This window comes from Dipodomys merriami, unplaced genomic scaffold, assembly GCF_024711535.1.
Source record: "Dipodomys merriami isolate MVZ:Mamm:240054 unplaced genomic scaffold, mDipMer1.0.p SCAF_22, whole genome shotgun sequence".
Classification (NCBI taxonomy): domain Eukaryota; kingdom Metazoa; phylum Chordata; class Mammalia; order Rodentia; family Heteromyidae; genus Dipodomys; species Dipodomys merriami.
In genome coordinates, this window is record NW_027203604.1 from 14,455,833 (window position 1) to 14,472,970 (window position 17,138).

A 17,138-nucleotide genomic window follows, 5' to 3' on the forward strand; every position below is an offset into this window, starting at 1 on the left:
CCAATTGAGACCTACTCTGACCAGAGAGAGGCATTGTGACCAAAACAATAGCCAAACCAGAAGAGCCCAACCACTGTCAAAAAGCCTCCAATTCACAGACAAGAATCATAAGGTTAGCTGAGGCAGGAATGCATTCCGTCCTGGGCAGCCACAGGTATTGGACATCTGAACATAGCCGTTGGGGGCCCACGGGGCAAGGGGAAAAGGAAATCAAAGCTTGGCATTCCACCAAGGTGGAGGGCCTAAGGAGAGAGCTCCACCCCTGAGCATCTCTGCAGCAGCCATGACTGGTATTAAGCTTTGGGTGCCTCCACAGACAGCCCTGCTCTGCGTACATTGTGTACACATAAGCACTGGGTCACAGGGACTGTAGTCGTGACACGAGAAGCAGAGACGCTGGTGATACCTTGAAGTCTCTGGCTTCTCCAACAATGCTTAACCTTCAAGACACTACATGCCAAAAGATATGTGCCTTTACAATTAAGCATCCACTGTGCATGGGAAAGCAAAAGGGCTCCCTCACAGCCAAGAAGCAAAAGACAAGGACAAGCCAAAGTCGCACTTCCTCCTCTTCAGAAAGACCTCTTCAAAAAGACCTAATGACTTCAAGACCTTCCATAAGGCCCCACCTCTTAAAGGTTTCACCACCTCCCCAAAGTGCCATCCTGGGGACAAAGCTCTGTGTGTGTGTGTGTGTGTGTGTGTGTGTGTGTGTGTGTGTGTGTGTGTGTGTGTGTGTGTGTGTGTGTGTGTGTGTGTGTGTGTGTGTGTGTGTGTGTGTGTGTGTGTGTGTGTGTGTGTGTGTGTGTGTGTGTGTGTGTGTGTGTGTGTGTGTGTGTGTGTGTGTGTGTGTGTGTGTGTCCCTGCACGTGCAGGTGCAGGTGCGCACACTAATCCTGGGCCTTGAACTCAGGGTCTAGGAAACCTTAGCTTCTTCGCTGAAGGCTAGCACTCTACCACTTGAACCACAGCTCTACTTCTGGCTTTTAGCTGGTTAACTGGAAATAAGAGTCTCATGGACTTTCCTGCCCCAGCTGGCTTCAAACCTAAATCCTCAGATGTTTTCCTCCTGAGTAGCTAGGATTACAGGCATGAGCTAGTAGAACAAAGCCTCTATTTAACAAATGGGCCTTTAGCGGGCGTCTCTGGAGATCCAAACCCTAGCAACAGGCACTCATGTACCTAAAACTCCATTTCCACTGACAGACTAGAACATTCCACATGGTTATCAGAGAAGCTGAATATCCATAGTTATCGAAAGGTCTCTATCCACCAGCAAGAACTTGTATAACATGTCCCACAAAAGAGCAATCTCTCAAGTACCTGAGAATGATTGTAACAATCAGACCAGATGTCCAGAGAAAACCACCCCACCTCCTTGAATGACATTCAGTACAGCCTCGACTACTCACCAAAGATGAAATCCAATAAACAAGAAAATACACTCAGGGCTGGGGATTGGTTGAGTGCTGTGAGACCTGGGGTTCCATTCCCATCACCAACAACAAACAAATGTGATAGTCAAGAATACTGTCCAAAGAGACAACTCAAAGATGCTTATTCTACTAGACAATTAAACATACTTCTTAAAAACTAAAGAATTCAGAAGGAATCTTTTACTCCCATTTGTAGCAAGGGGAACAGGAAGGGTTTCTCTCTCGTCTCCATTTCTCCCTATTTTAATCATTTTATTAAAATAAATCATAATTATTAAAACCAGGGAAGAGAGCCAGGCACCAGTGGCTCACACTTGTAATTCTAGCTACTCAGAAGGCTGAGATCTGAGGATCATGGTTCAAAGCCAGGCTGGGCAGAAAAGTCTATGAGACTCTTATCTCCAACAAACCACTAGAAAACTAGAAGTGGCACTGTGGCTCAAGCGGTAGAGTGCTCACCTTGAGCTGAAAAGTGCAGGTACAGCACCCAAGCCCAGAGTTCAAGCCCCACGACCAACAAAAAAAAAAAAAACGGAAGAGGCAGATGCAGATGGCTCGAGTCTGTAATCCTATCTACTCAGGAGGCTAAGATCTGAGGATCAGAGTTTGAAGCCAGTCCAGCAGAGTCCATGAAACTCTTATCTCCTATAAACTACTCAGAAAAAGCTGGATGTGGTGCTATGGCTGAAGTGGTAGAGCACTATCCTTGAGAAACAGAATCTCAGAGATAGCACCCAGACCCAGAATTTAAGCCCAGGACTAGCAAAACAAAACAAAACAAAACAAAACAAAAACAGGGAAGAGAGTTGAACATGTGATGAAAGACAACTTCAGAATGTAAGAGTTCACTATCAGTCATCCTCTGTCAAATGCAAGGAGAAACTACACACTTTAAGTCCTGCAGCTTACTGTGTCAACATTTCCTCAATGTAGCTGTTTTTAAAACCACACACGCAGTACAGTACAACTGCACCCACATTGTTAAAACAACAATATCAAGTGCTGACACAGTTGCCCTAGAAAGCAGCTTGGTGGGTTTTCAGAGAACCCCCTGTGCCACCATGACTACAGCAGGCACAGTCCTGGTCCGTCCCCAGGAGAGCAGGCACAGGAAGGCTAATACAGGCACACACACATGCCCAAAACTAGAGCTGACTCAATGTCCAAGAAGCACCACCCAGGGAAGATGTACATGTCAGATAATTCCACCGTGAACTAGTATTCAGCCACAGTTATGGAAAATGTGGAGCCAGGGAGAAGAGACCTGGTGAGCCAGCCAGATGCCTGGGGCAACACAGGTTCTCTAGGTCTGTTTCCCACAAGCAAGATGACCCACCAGTCTGAATCTCCTCAGCCTCGATGTCCAGCTTACACTCAGCTGCCTGCCAGCCCATGTCCAGCAGTGACGGGCAGTAATCCCACCACAGCTAGTTCAACTCAGGGAGACGTGTGTCCAGCCGAGCCATCACTCCTCCCAAGGGTACGATGACAAAAGCCTGGCTAGAGCAGGAAGCTCTTCTGGCAAAATCCCACTGGACAAGCATTTTGGCTTGGATAAAATTCTCAAGGCCATGAAGTTCACAGCTTCATTCTAATGGTTTTATAGGAAGCTGAGGGCTAACTGCCCATGTGATTTGTGTCTAATTTTCAAGCTTACAAAGAAAATGAAGTAGCATAAAGCCACACGGCTTGTCCACGTGAGCACCACGGCCCAAGGCCTATTGGGCAGGATTCCAGAGTCATGACCACGCAGGGATGAGCAAGGCTACACTTGGAGAACTGACTGCCACTGGCCAGCCAACTGCCTACACACTCACTCATCACTCATACACACTCCAGCCTGGCTGGTCCTGGTCCCCGTCCACATGGCCAACAGTCACGGCAACGGGCAGCAGATGCCAACAAGCATGGGGATATTTCCTTACATGGTGCTCCCCAGCTCACTCAGAGCCACTGCTGCCCAGGTCAGACCTCATCCCAGACACCCTGAGGAAACCCAGCTATAAGCCTCTGCTCTGTTGCCAGCAGCTGGGTGGCTACAGGTAACCCGGCTATTTATTCTATGGTCTGCAGAGCCAGCCTAGCACTGCATCTTGGCCCTGGCATCTCGGGGCTACTGAAAACCCTGACCCCATGTTGCTGCCCTTGGAAAAAGAGGCTGGTTGATGCAGGGCCCATCCTGGAGAAACCATGAGGAGGAGCCCTGCCTGCCTCACAGCCCTGCTCCTGCCAGCCAAGGCTAGCCTGCTACAGATGCGTCTACACCCTGCAGACACCTGGTGAGGCATGGTGTCATGGTGTTATCTCCCTTCATGTGGCTCAGTGTCCAGGAAAGAAACATGATGCCCAGGACTTATGTCCTTGGCAGGGAAAGGGGAGGGGGGAAGGCACTCTGCAGGGTCAGGTGGATCTCAGTCCTCACAGCCCTTTGCAACAGGAACTGGATCTGGAGGATTCAGTTCAAGTAACTGGGCTCATCAGAAGAGTTTCCCAGGGCTCAGGGCAAAGCCTGAGACTTTCCGTCCAGGGAATCACCCCAGAGGAAGAAAATCCTGTAGACTCCAGCCTGCCAGCGCCAGGAAGCCCCTGCAAAGCACTGAAGAGGAGAAAGAGCAAGTGCCAGACCCTTTCTAAGACCAGCTGCCAGGAATCCAGTCACCAAGACAACAGGCAGGACGTCCATAGCAACGCTCCTGACAAGGACATCCCAAAGCGCCTATATTGCCCCACAAATGCCCCCCCTGCCACGCCCCAGACCTCAGCGCCAGGGCAGGGAAGGCTGCAGCCCCATGCAGTCTAGGCTGCTAACAGACTGAACCCACAGGCCCAAGTGGAACCAGACTCCATGGAAACCACTCCCCAAGGGGCGATGAAATTTCCAGGACATGGGGACATGTCCGCTGTGCTGGCAGAAGCACACAACACTGGACTGTGGGAAGTGGACACACAGGCCTGTGTTCTACAGATAGACATTACTGGGAGTGGACGCAGCAGATCCCAGAGCTTCACTGGCAGCCATTGGGGGACTGGAGGGGACCACCGTTGTACTTTTCCACCAGGCCTTGCCACCCACCCTGCTCTAACACTTAGGCTAAGTTCTCCATATTTTTCCTCTAAAAAATATGCCTGACACCTCCTTTTGATCCTTTCCCATGAAAACCAGAGACTAGCGCCCTGGCAGCAGAGGTCGGCACCTGTGTTGGGAAGGATAGCCTCCACTTTGGTGGAAGACTGGCTCCCCAAAAGACAAGAAGGGGGTCTGAGGATATAAATATGCCCGCAAGCCACAGTACCAAGTCACAGAGACCATACCAAGAAGCAGGCCTGGCAGCCTGAGAACTCACCCAGGCTCCTGCACTCTATCCACAAGGACAGCGTCTATGACCTCTGCCAGCCAGCCTGCCAAACCACAACTCCCCATGAGCCGCCTCCCCACCCCCCCAAGATCAGTGGACCACCCGCTGTTTCACCAGAGGCCACTTCTCAATACCTGTGGTCACAAACCTAAACACAGTCTGCAAATCTACAAGTAGCTCCATGCTGGAAGCATGCAAAACACATTCATCTTCCCTCCTTTTCCAAATTTCTCTTACTCAACATATACTTTCACTTTTTTTTTTTTTTGCCAGTCTTGGGGCTTGAACTCAGGACCTGGACATTGTCTCTGAGCTTCTTTTGCTCAAGACGAACACTCTACCACTTGAGACACAGCGCTACTTCTGGCTTTTTCTGTTTATGAGTGCTGAGGAACCCAGGGTTTCATGAATGCTACGTGAGCACTCTACCACTAAGCCACATTCCCAGCCTTTTACTCTTCTGTTATTGATACTAGGGATTGAACCCAGGACCTTCCACTTGGAAGGCAGAAGCTTTATCACTTGAGCCATGTCCCTGCCCATTTGCTTTTTAGTTTGTTTTCTCAAATAGGTCTCACACTTTTGCTTGGGCGGGCCATGGACTATAATCCTCCTACTTCTACCTCTAGAATGGCTGGGGTTGCAAGCAGGTACCACTATATCTAGTCTCAATACAATTTTTTGTTTGTTTTTGCAGGGATGGGGAGTTGTTGGTTGTATCACTTGAAATCAGAGCCTGGGCACTGTCCCTGAGCTTTTTGGCTCAAGGTTAGTGCTCTACCACTTTGAGCCACAGCATCACTTCTGGTTTCCTGGTGGTTAACTGCAGATAATCTTACAGACTTTCCTGCCCGGGCTGGGTTTGAACCGAAATCCTCAGATCTCAGCCTCCTGAGTAGCAGGGATTATATATGTAGGAGCTATGACCCCCAACTTCAAAATGCATTTTAGTAATCAAAATACTCACATATTAAAAAAAAAATAACTTGAACTTAAGTAAAAAGAATGCCTATCACTCAATTCTGAGCTTGGGCAGGAACTTTAACCTTGGCCATATAACCCATCAACCCTAAACCAGAGCCTCTGTGTAAGTCCTTCCAGGGGTCAGGGGTCTGGGTGCAGGAAGCTGCAAGGAGGGATGGCTAAGAAAGAAAAGAAAGCTACAGGTTTTATAAATTAAAAACCTCCCCAGTGACTCATGCAGATCATTTTCAGGAAACCAGAAGAGTCTTGAGAAAGGAGGAAGGACCACAGCTCTGCCCTCAGAGGCTGGAGCACTGGGAGAGACTCCAGGGGCTGTGGGACGTCACCCTCCATCTGGAATCTAGGAACCAGGAAGAACCAATGCTAGGAACAGAACTTAATGGCCTGCTAAACGAGTTTAGCAAGGCACGGAAGCAGGTGCCGTGCTGCCCTGTCTCCCAGGAGCCTCTGCAGATGTGATCAAGGTACCTTGTGCATACAGCTGCTGGTCCCCAGGGGTGCAGAGCCATGGGGAGTCCAGGGTGAGGCAGAGGTGCCAGGCTTATCTGCTTTACAGACCTCCTGTACTACCCATTCTCATGCCATAGGCCTTGCCCAACCAACAGTTCTGTGCAAGGGATGCTCAGGGTGGCCTAGATGGACAGAGTCCTAGTGATCAACCTGTGCACATGCAAAATCTGGTCAGGCACCAGTCAAGGGGATGGGGCTCTGCCTTCCTATTCAGGCATGCACATTCCAGCATAATGATCCCTCTGGGTACCACACAAAGGCCCAGCTGGCAACACTGGAGTGGCACTGCAGCATGCTTACTCCGATCTTTCCTTCCAAGATAAGGCAAGAGCCTCAGCAAGTCATCATCTAATGGCAGGTCTATCAGTTTGTGTTTTGTGGGGCTGGGGAAGAGGCTCAATTGTGGAGCACTTGCCTATGCACCAGACCCTGGGTTCTGTATCTATATGTATATATGTATGTATTTATACATACACACCCAAATCACATCAGTCTCAAAACTGATAGAATAAACTTCTTTTCTGGTTATTTGTAATAGTAGGTTACCGTACACATCTATCTGGACATAGGATATAGGATGACCACCAGCATGAAGCCCTCCATGTCCCCATCGCCATCCCCATCCCAGTCCCCGTCCTGCTAGGACACTGGGCTCAGCCCAGATGTGGGCACAAGCCTCAGAGGCCAGCCAGTACCACGCTGGGGCACCCTGCTGGACACCTCCTGGGATTCGCCATATGTCGACTGGCAGACACAATGTGTGGTCACTGAGCTGGGTGGACCACTGCAAAACACCAGCTGGAACAGCAAGGGTACCACTGTGAACTAAGCAGATAAGCACTGCACAGTGAAACCTAAAAATCACACAGGAAGACTGGGCCAGAGCCCAGGGTAGGGACAAAGCCCGTGACACAGACAAGAAGAGAGTGCACACTCTCGTGGCCACTCAATTCCACTGCTTACACCCAACAAGTGGTGGAGCCCACACTCTTAGCACATGTTGTGCTACATGTGAACAGTTCTTCTAGTACCTGGGTTTGATCTCAGGACCAGGTGCTTTACCACTTGAGCCACACCCCAACCACTATTACATGTGAGATTTCATACTCTGGTTTCCAGATCCTACCCCTGGCATGTGTCACAGTAAGAAACAATGTCCCCTTCTGTTCCAAAGCCTCTTCCAGAGAGCACAGGCCAGGCCACATGCAGGCTTTACCCTCCTGGGCCCTCACTGGGCCACACAGCAGCCTGTAGACATGGCAGCTGAAGTGAGGCTCCTCCCACTTACCTGAAGCCCTCTTGTCCCACAACCACCTGAGGAAACACTGAGAAGGTCCCCCTGTAGCTTGTACCAGGCCTGCACCACAGAGGCACTGGGCCTTACCTCAGAGCTGGCTTTCTGCCTATGAAGCCTGACCTCAGCTACTGCTGCCCCTTCCTTCTTTTGCTTTTTGCTCTTTTTCTCCATCAGTTGAGGAGCTTTTCTCTTCTGTTTTGCCATCCTGCAAGACAGAACACACTGCTAAATGAGGAAATGAGACCTTAGGACACAGATCATAACAAAGGGGGAGAGTACACTCCCACAATAACACAAATACAAAGAAATTTTATTTTATTTTTTTTGCTGGTCCTGCAGCTGAAACTCTGGGCTTGGATACTCTCTCTCTGAGCTTCTTTTTGCTCAAGGCTAGTACTCTACCACTTGAGCCACAGCACCACTTCCAGCCTTTTCTGTGATTAACTGGAGATAAGAGACTCAAGGACTTTCCTACCTGGGCTGGCTTTGAATCCCAATCCTCAGATCTCAGCCTCCTGAGTATCTAGGATTACAAGTGTGAACCATCAGAGCTAAGGGATTTTATTTTTTAAATGCTAAATATATGTAAGTTAAAAGAGGTCAAGTACAGCTAGGCACCAGTGACTGACACTTGTAATCCTCACTACTCAGGAAGCTGAGATCTGAGGATCATGTTTGGAAGCTGGCCTGGTAGAGAAGTCCATGAGGCTTATCTCCAATCAACCAGCAAAAATCCAGAAGTAAAGCTGTGTCTCACGTGGTAGAGTACCAGTCTTCAACAAAAAAAGCCAAGTAAGAGCATGAGGCCCTGAGTTCAAGCCCTAGTATCAGCACAAAAATAAATAAAAATAGAAGAGGCCAGGCACAGTGGTCCATGCTTATCATTCCAGCTACTCAGGAGGCAGAGGTAGGATTGTGATCAGAGGCCAGCCTGGCAAAAACAGAGACCATACCTGAAAAATAACTGAAGCAAAGAAGGGATAAGGAACTGGCTCAAGTGATAGAGAGCACAACTGTCTAGCAAGTGAGAGAGGATCTGAGGTCAAACCCAGTAAAGCCAAAAACAAATAAATAAAAGAGAATGTTGGTAATGGAAAGACCCAGAAGCACTAGGCCTCCCTGGAGACCAAGCTGGGCCAAATCTGGGAGAGAGCCAGGAGCGGGCATAGAGCATGAGCTGGGGGACCCTGCCCCACATGGCGTTGCCAGATTACAGTGCATTGAAAGTTGATGACTATTCTGGAATCAGAAAATTCTAAGCCCCATGGTCTTTAATTAAGCCTTACTTTAAAAAGTATCTGAAGCCAAAGGCTCCAAATTTCAATTAGCCATATAATAAGAAATCTTGAAAGAATAGGACTGTTGACACAGGGGCACTGAAGGCACCAAGCCACCTCATCAGAGAACTAAAAAAGTTCAGCAAATATTTACACACTAGGTATGAAAAAAGTTAAATCTACACTCATTCCGGGAATATTATTTTAAAATGGAATGGCTAAGTCTATTTGTGAAAAAGAAGAAAAAGACGTTTCCATGTTATTGAGTGGTTTCTTTCAGTAGTTCCTAACTTTGGGACAACAAATGTTTGTCCTAGAAAACATCATTTACTTTTATATTTGATTAACTGACTTTCAACTAAGATGCCAAGACAAACTAAGATGCCAAGACAATTCAGAGGTGCAGTGACAACTGAACAGCCAGTGTCAGAGAGGGAATTTGGATCCCTACCTCACACCATACACAAAAACTAACTAAACCTGGGCCAAAACCCTGATCAGAGGAGGAAAACGGGTCAATCTTTGTGAACATGCTGGTATTTTAGATCACTAAAAACATATACAGCAGAAGAAAAGAAAAAAGTGTACTATGTCGAATTTTAAAACTTTATGTTATAAATGGTGGCAAGAAAGTAAAACCAGAAAGAAAGAAAAAAGAAAAAAGAATGGTAACTATTATTGAGACGGTAGGGAATTAGAGCCTCGTTCACCACTGGTAAAATGGTGCAGACACTTTGGTAACTAGTTTGGGCAGTTCCTCAATTAAAAACAAAAACAAACAAACAAAAACCATGCCAGCTGCCAGATGCCAGTGGCTCACACTCATAATCCTAAAGACTCAGGAGGCTGAGCTCCAGAGGACTGTGGTTCAAGGCCAGCTTAGAAGAAAAAGAGAAACTCCAACCAGCAAAAAGCCAGACTGCAGGCATGGAAGTGGAAGAGTGCCAGCTAAGCAAGCAAAACCCTGAGTTCAAATCTTAGTTCCAGAAAAAATACAAAACAGAAGTTAATAATAAGCAGCTACCCTCTGACTACCAGCAATTCCACTCTTAGATGCATGTACAAAACAAAGAATACAAAGAAGAGTCACATGACCAGCTGGAAATATTCACAGCAATAATGTGAGACTATCCAGAAAGTACAGAGCACCTAAATGCCCAAATGTGATATAACCATACAGTGGAGTAGTATTTAGCCCCCCAAAAAGAAATTCTAGCACATGCTACAACTACAAAATGGATGAACCTTGAAAACATGCTAAGTGAAAGGTCAGACATGAAAAACCACATAATGGCATAATTCCACCTGTAGGAAATATCCATAATTTCAAGTAAAATACAAACAGAAAGAAGCCCATGGGTGCTGAGCATGAAGGCAGCCAGGAGGACAGGAAGTGATTCTAATGTCTTTGGGAAGAAAAGTATTCCAATATTAGGTTGTGGGGATAGTTGCACAACTCTACAAATACATATACATTTTTATTTTTATTTTTTGTTAGTCATGGGGCTTGAACTCTGGGCCTAAGCACTGTCCCTCAGCTCTTCAGCTAAAGACAAGTGCTCTACCACTTGAGCCACAGTGTCATGTACCCGGTCGGTACCCAGCTACATGTACTTTTTGTTTTTGGTTGGTTATGGGGCTTGAACTCTGGGCCTGGGCACTGTCTCTCAGCTCTTCAGCTCAAGGCTAGCACTCTATCACTTGAGCCACAACACCAGTTCAGGCTTTTTCTGCTTATGTAGTACTAAGGAATCAAACCCAGGGCCTCATGCATACAAGGCAAGCACTCTACCACTGAGCCACCTTCCCAGCCCTACATGTACTTTTTTTTTTTTTTTTGGTCAGTCATGAGGATTGAACCCTGGGCCTAGGCGCTGTCCTTCAGCTCTTCAGCTCAAGGCTAGCTCTCTACCACTTGAGTGACAGCACCACTTCCAGCTTTTTCTATTTATGTGGTGCTGAGGAATCGAACCCAGGGACTCATGCATGCAAGGCAAGCACTTTACCACCGAGTCACCTCCCTAGTCTCTTAAAGGCTATAATGCCATAAACTTAAAATGGAAATGCTCAAGTGCCCTTTTTTGAAGAAAAGAAAGAAGCCGGGTGCCAGTGGCTCACACCTGTAATCCTAGCTACTTAGGAGGCTGAGATCTGAGGATTAAGGTTCAAAGCCAGTCTGAGAAGGAAAGGCCGTGAAACTCTTATCTCCAATTAACCACCAGAAAAATGGAAGTGGTGCTGTGACTCAAGTGGCAGAGTGCTCACCTTGAGCTGAAGAGCTCGGGAACAGTGCCCAGGCCCAGAGTTCAAGCCGATGACTGACAAAAAAAAAGATGTGGAAAATACATGTGCTGAGATGCGTGTTGGTGAAAGCCTTGTGTACCCTTAAAGTGGGACAGTATGTTTACAGCCAGGGCTGGGACCCATAAGCTACACCTGTGGTACCACTCACCACTGTCAGAGACCTTATGTTTTCTCACAGGCCTTCAGGAAAACACCAATTGACTTGGATCAAATCCTACAAAGCAGCACGAGACTAAGTTCCCTGGGCTGGGTGGGTGGAGGAAGAGGACTGTACAGGAGCAGGGGTAGAGAAAAAGCCCACCATCAGATTTCCAAGAGTTCAGTGAAGGGTGTCCAGGAATGGAGTCTGAGTCCCCACACCCACATTGACCTACTCCAAAACCACATTCTAAACCGCCCAGCCTCCAATACTCGGCCCATAGATCCTGCTCTCCTCTATGCCCTCCCTCCCACATCCTATTTGAGTATTAATTTAGGGCTTGGAGCCCATCCATCTACCAGTCCCACCTCCTGTCCTTCCAGGGGGCACCGAAGGCACCCTAGAACCCAACTGCCTTTCAGTCACTATGACCTGCCACCCCTGCATGTGCAATGGGGCTCAGTAACAGTATCCTGGTCCCCACTCCAGCCCCTTTCCCACAGGGCCTCATCTCACCTCTCCCAACTCTTCTCTCCAACTTCTCCCTGCCTCCACCCTCTGGAGACAACCTCAGGCTTGGAGCAGACCCAGAGGCACTTGGAGAAACTTCCACAAGCTCCCCCCAACACCACACCAAACACTTTACAATGCATAGCCTCTTCCCCTTGACCACAGCATCACTGTAGGCAACTTACCCCATCTCTACCAGCTTTAGCTCTGCCTTCTCACTGCTCTCCTGGAGCAACTTGCCCTTTAGTGAACCCCATTTACTCAAGTGAATCCTAGCCCCAACCAACTTTACCACAAGGACACCATGTGACTAAGGATCATGGCACATAGGGTACTTGGCCAGGTGACAGCAGCTCAGCTTTCACCATCATGAGGCCTCTTCTCAGAGTTCTCCGAGAACTATACTGCTGACTTGGTACATTATACCTGTGTATCTCACCCACATACTTATAACCCCAAACTTAACACACAATAATGACAGCTCCTGTTCCATCTCCTCTCCATATCTGTCCTCCCAATAAACAGCCAAGTGATAAAACAATCCTAACTCACTGGGTGCCAGTGGCTCACACCTGTAATCCTAGCTACTCAGAAGGCTGAAACTTGAGGACCATGGTTTGAAGTCAACACAGGCAGACAAGTCTGTGAGGCTTAGCGCCAAATAACCAGCAAAAAGCCAGAAGTAGAGCTGTAGCTCAAGTGGTACAGCGCCAACCTTGAGCAAAAGAAGCTATCCAGAATATCACTTGTGTTTACTATCTATACTCTACTATCTATACTCTGGGTACACTGGTCCAGGCCAGTCTCTCTGAGACTAATCTCTAGTCCTGCCTTACCCCTCCAGCTGACTTCCCATACCCTTCTAGAGTTAAAATATCTCTGTCAGATCCGAGTCTCACCTTGGCTTGAATGCTTCTCTGAGTGTCCCTTGGAAACTGCAGGGTCCCTCCCGTTGATGCTCTGCGCCCACCTCTGGAACCTCCTCTCTGCTTCTTTCCCCTCAATGGGCCCCAGCCTCTCCCTCACCTCGGTGTATGCCTACGTGTTTCCCCAGCTCACAAGTTCTCCTACATGTTCTCCCCGGCTTCTCCTCTCCACCTTCCATCTGCCTGTGGTGAATTTTTGTTTTTGTTTTTTTTTTAGGTACAGTCGTGGGGCCTGAACTCTGGGCCTGGGCGCTGTCCCTCAGCTCTTCAGCTCAAGGCTAGCGCTTTACCACTTAAGCCACAGCGCCACTTCCGGCTTTTTTCTTTTTGCTTATGTGGTGCTGAGGAATCGAACCCAGGGCCTCAGGTATGCAAGGCAAGCGCTCTACCACTGAGCCACCTTCCCAGTCCGCCTGTGGTGATTTTTCTCAAAGGTTCACATCACCACGTGGTCTCTCCCATCTAGAAGCAGATGGGACTTTAGTCCGACGTTGGTCTCCACCTGATCCACAGCTGTGGCCCCGTAGCCTAGAGCAATCACGACACACAGGAGGAACCCAAGGAGCGGCCATTCTATGAATGGATGAATAAATGGAAGATGGAAATGCGGGACAGGCTTAAGAGAGAAAGGGAGTGCCAACACCTTTGTGGGCAACTAGGGCTCGCCGCCTTCCCACCCCGGCCTGTAGACCGCCCTCAGCTCGTCCACACCGGGCCGGCCGGGGCCGCACGCCGCCCGCCGGGCTCCCGCGGGTGCCGACCACCGGGTCCCGCGCCGAGGCCTCTGTGGACCACGTGGAAGGCGGTAACCCGGTGCCCACACGCGGCGCCCGTCGGGACTCGGGGTCTCCTCGGCAGTCCAGGCGCCCCCAACGCCCAGTCACGGCCCCTTACCCACCTGAGCCTGTCTGCATACGCCCAGGTCCGCAGCGACACCTGCTTCCGGCAGGCCGGGCGCTTCAGGTACGCGCCAGTCCCGCCTTCAGGCGCGTGGCGCCTCCCATTGGTGGTCCGTTGACTCCATCTTCGTGCTGACCAATGGCAAGTGGCAGCTGCAGGTCCAGTTCTGGCGCGGGGTGATTGCGTCATCTTTCAGCGCCTCTGGCTGCGGGAGCAGGAGTGGAAGCCACCGGTTGCCAAGGCAACTTACCCGGGACGGAGCGCGCGCTGGAGGCGAGCGGCAGCCTGAGTGCCGCGCTGCGCTTTGCGCCCGTTTCGCAATGCGCAGGGCAGGCATGAGCTGCAAACTAGAACCTGGCGCCGGTGGCTCACGCCTGTAATCCTAACTACACAAAGAGGCTGAGATTTGAGGTTCGCAGTTCGAAGCCAGCCCAGGCAGGAAAGCCCCGAGAGACTATCATCTCCAATTAATCACCACCCCACCCCCCAAAATGGAAGGGGCGCTGTGGCTCAAAGTGGTAGAGCGCTAGCCTTGAGCTGAAGAGCTGAGGGACAGCGCCCAGGCCCAGAGTTCAAAGCCCACGAAAAGAAAAAGAAAGAAAACAAAAAGAAAAGAAAAAATGCTTTTTTTCTTCTTTTTTTTTTTCTGGTCGTGGAGCTTGGGGACTGGGCACTGTCCCTGAGCGCTTTTGCACAAGGCTAACACTCTACCACTTTGAGCACAGAACCACTTCCAATGTTGTCTTGTCAAATACCAGGGTGCAGCAGAGCGCTTGTGGCCATGCCTACCGTTCTACCCAACTCAAGAGGCTGAGATCTGAGGATCACCGTACAAAGCCAGCCCTGGTAGGAGATCTGTGAGACTCTTAGCTCCAATTAATCACCAAAAGCCTGGCGTAACACTGTGGTGAAATGTTGGGAGTGCTACTCTTGAGCTAAAAAGTTCAAGGTCAGGGTCCAGGCCCTGAGTTCAAGCCACATGACCTATAGACACTTACAATAAAGAGGATGACTGTGTCACGAGAAATATGGGTAGTACTAGGTGTTAGGCCCACTGGGGAGAACTGGCCCCTTTCCTTGTTTTTTTGCCCATGAACCCCATTAGTCCCCACCCAGCACCTGTAAACCAGTTAACTGTCCTGCCTGGGGGCAGTAGGAGGTCCCTCAGGCTCTCATTTCCCCATCCTTTGAGGTCACCTCTGCTTCGCTGTGGCTACACCCCTCCCCACTCTCCCCTATATAATCTTTCTCCTCCTGCCATAAGCTCTCTTGTCCTGCATGACTCCATCTTGTGCAGGTGGGCAGTTTGGTCTCTCCCTCTCAATAAATTCTCTTCCCCTGAGCCAGAGGGAGATTCCTTTCGGCAACCCTTATGCTAGGTGAGAGAGTGGAGTCAAGGTAGATATCAGAATAGGCAGGTACTCTCTAGGTTCCCTCTCTATGGATAGTTTCTGGGCCTTTATTTATTGGAGAGGCCATGCTGGGATTTGAACTCAGGACCTTGTACTTGCTCCTCTGGCTCTCTACCACTTGAATCATGCCCCAAGTTTTTGCTTTATTTCCCAGATAGCTCCTCACATATTGTGTGTGTGTGTGTGTGTGTGTGTGTCCTGGCTAGCTTGCATCACAACCCTACTGACTCCCTACCCAGAAGCTGGGATGACAGGTGTGTTCCACCATCCCCTTTTTTGAGTTGGTGTCTTGTAACTTTTACCCTGGTGTGAGAAAAAGTAGTCTTTTCTGTCAAACCAAAGTGCCTCCATCTTACATACTGGTATTTCCTGGTTTTGATATTTGCTGGAATTGCTTTTTTACTTCAATTGGAACTATTATCTGCACTGTTTGTGACCAGCCAGCCATGTTAGGAATATTAATATGTTAAAAGGAGTTAAAAGAATAAACTGCAACTACCAGGTATGCTACTTGTGACCAGCTAGCCATATTAGGAAGTTAAATCTTTATCAATAGAATTAAAAAGAAAATCCCTTTGAGTGGGAGTCTTTTTTTTTTGGGGGGGGGGTAATGTGGGCCATCAATTCAGAGGCTTGGTGTTATCTCTGAGCTCTTCTGCTCAAGGCTAGTGCTCTACCACTTTGAGCCACAGCACCATTTCCGAATTTCTGGTGGTTAATTGCAGACAAAGTCTCACAAACTTTCTTGCCTGGGCCGGCTTCGGCCCAAGATCCTCAGATCTTAGCCTCCTGAGTAGGGGGGATTATAGGTGTGAACGTGAACCACCAGGGCCCGGATTGAGTGGGAGCTTCCCACAGACTTCATCAACCTCTTCCAACTATATTTTATTTGTCAGTTACCCCATTCCCAATCCTGCTTCCAGCCAGCTGTGACAAGAGGGGATAAAAGGTAACTCAAATCTTTTATAAGAGTTAAAGAACAGTCCCATTTCTAACCTTGGCAATCGATGTGAGTCTAGTCTTAACTCCTGAACAAGGAGGAGGGACAGTTTGGACTCTGATTTAAAAAAAAAAAAAAAAAAAGCCTAGCAGAGCCAGACAGTGGTGGCCTACATCTGTAATCCTAGCTACTTAGGAGGCTGAGACCTGAGAATACCAGTTTAAAGCCAGCCCAGGCAAGAAAATCCATGAGACTCTTATCTCTAATAAACCTCTCAGGAACAGCCAGAAGTGGTGCTGTGACTCAAGGGGTAGAGCACTAGGCTTGAGCAAAAACAATCAGGAACAGTGACCAGGCTTTTGAGTTCAAGCCCCAGGACTGGCAAAAAACAAAAACAAAAACAAAAACCCACAGGGCTGGGAAGGTGGCTCAGTGGTAGAGTGCTTGCCTTGCATGCAGGAGGCCCTGGGTTCCATTCCTCAGCACCACATAAACAGAAAAAGCTGGAAGTGGTGCTGTGGCTCAAGTGAAAGAGAGCTATCCTTGAGCTGAAGAGCTGAGGGACAGTGCCCAGGCCCAGAGTTCAAGCCCCCCAACTGACCAAAAACAAAACAAAAAACAAGCAGATTTCCCTGCCTGGTGTGCCTGCCTAGCTTTGAAAGTGATGGTATTGCACCCTTTTGAACAAAAGTAAATTGTCTTGACAAAATCTATATCATTAAGACTATACTTTCAGTGATCATTTCTGCAGTTTGTTACTAGAGAAACCTCACTGATTGTGTAGAGTACCGTAATGGCCTATGACAGAAAAGGAAGAACTGGAGACCGCTATGATGGCATGGTTGGTTTTAGTGCTGATGAAACTTGGGACTCTGCGATAGATACATGGAGCCTATCAGAAGGGCAGATGGCTTACGAACTACAGGGTGGCTCTGGATATGATTATTCCTATGCAGGGAATTGTAGGTCATATGGTGATCTTGGTGTACCTATTATTACTACACAAGTAACTATTCCCAAATATTTGGCTGGATCTATTATTGGCAAAGGTGGTCAAAGGACTAAACAAATCTGTCATGAGTCAGAAGCTTTGATCAAAATTGATGAGCCTTGGGCTGGGAAGGTGGCTCAGTGGTAGAGAGCTTGC

General features: G+C 48.6%; 1 protein-coding gene and 1 pseudogene across 1 annotated transcript in view; one reads left to right on the plus strand and one right to left on the minus strand.

Moving 5' to 3' along the window:
• Positions 1-13,717, minus strand: part of CUNH7orf50 (chromosome unknown C7orf50 homolog) — a 104,064-nt gene extending 90,347 nt beyond the window's left edge. Inside the window, exons 1-2 of the mRNA XM_070033401.1 lie at positions 13,638-13,717; positions 7,671-7,788 (exon numbers count right to left, since the gene is read on the minus strand). Of these exons, the coding sequence (XP_069889502.1) occupies positions 7,671-7,787 (117 nt within the window). The 5' untranslated portion in view covers position 7,788; positions 13,638-13,717. The remainder of the gene's footprint in view (positions 1-7,670; positions 7,789-13,637) is intronic.
• A 2,994-nt stretch (positions 13,718-16,711) lies between these two features.
• Positions 16,712-16,896, plus strand: LOC138834962 (small nucleolar RNA U3; annotated as a pseudogene).
• Positions 16,897-17,138: the final 242 nt, after the last annotated feature.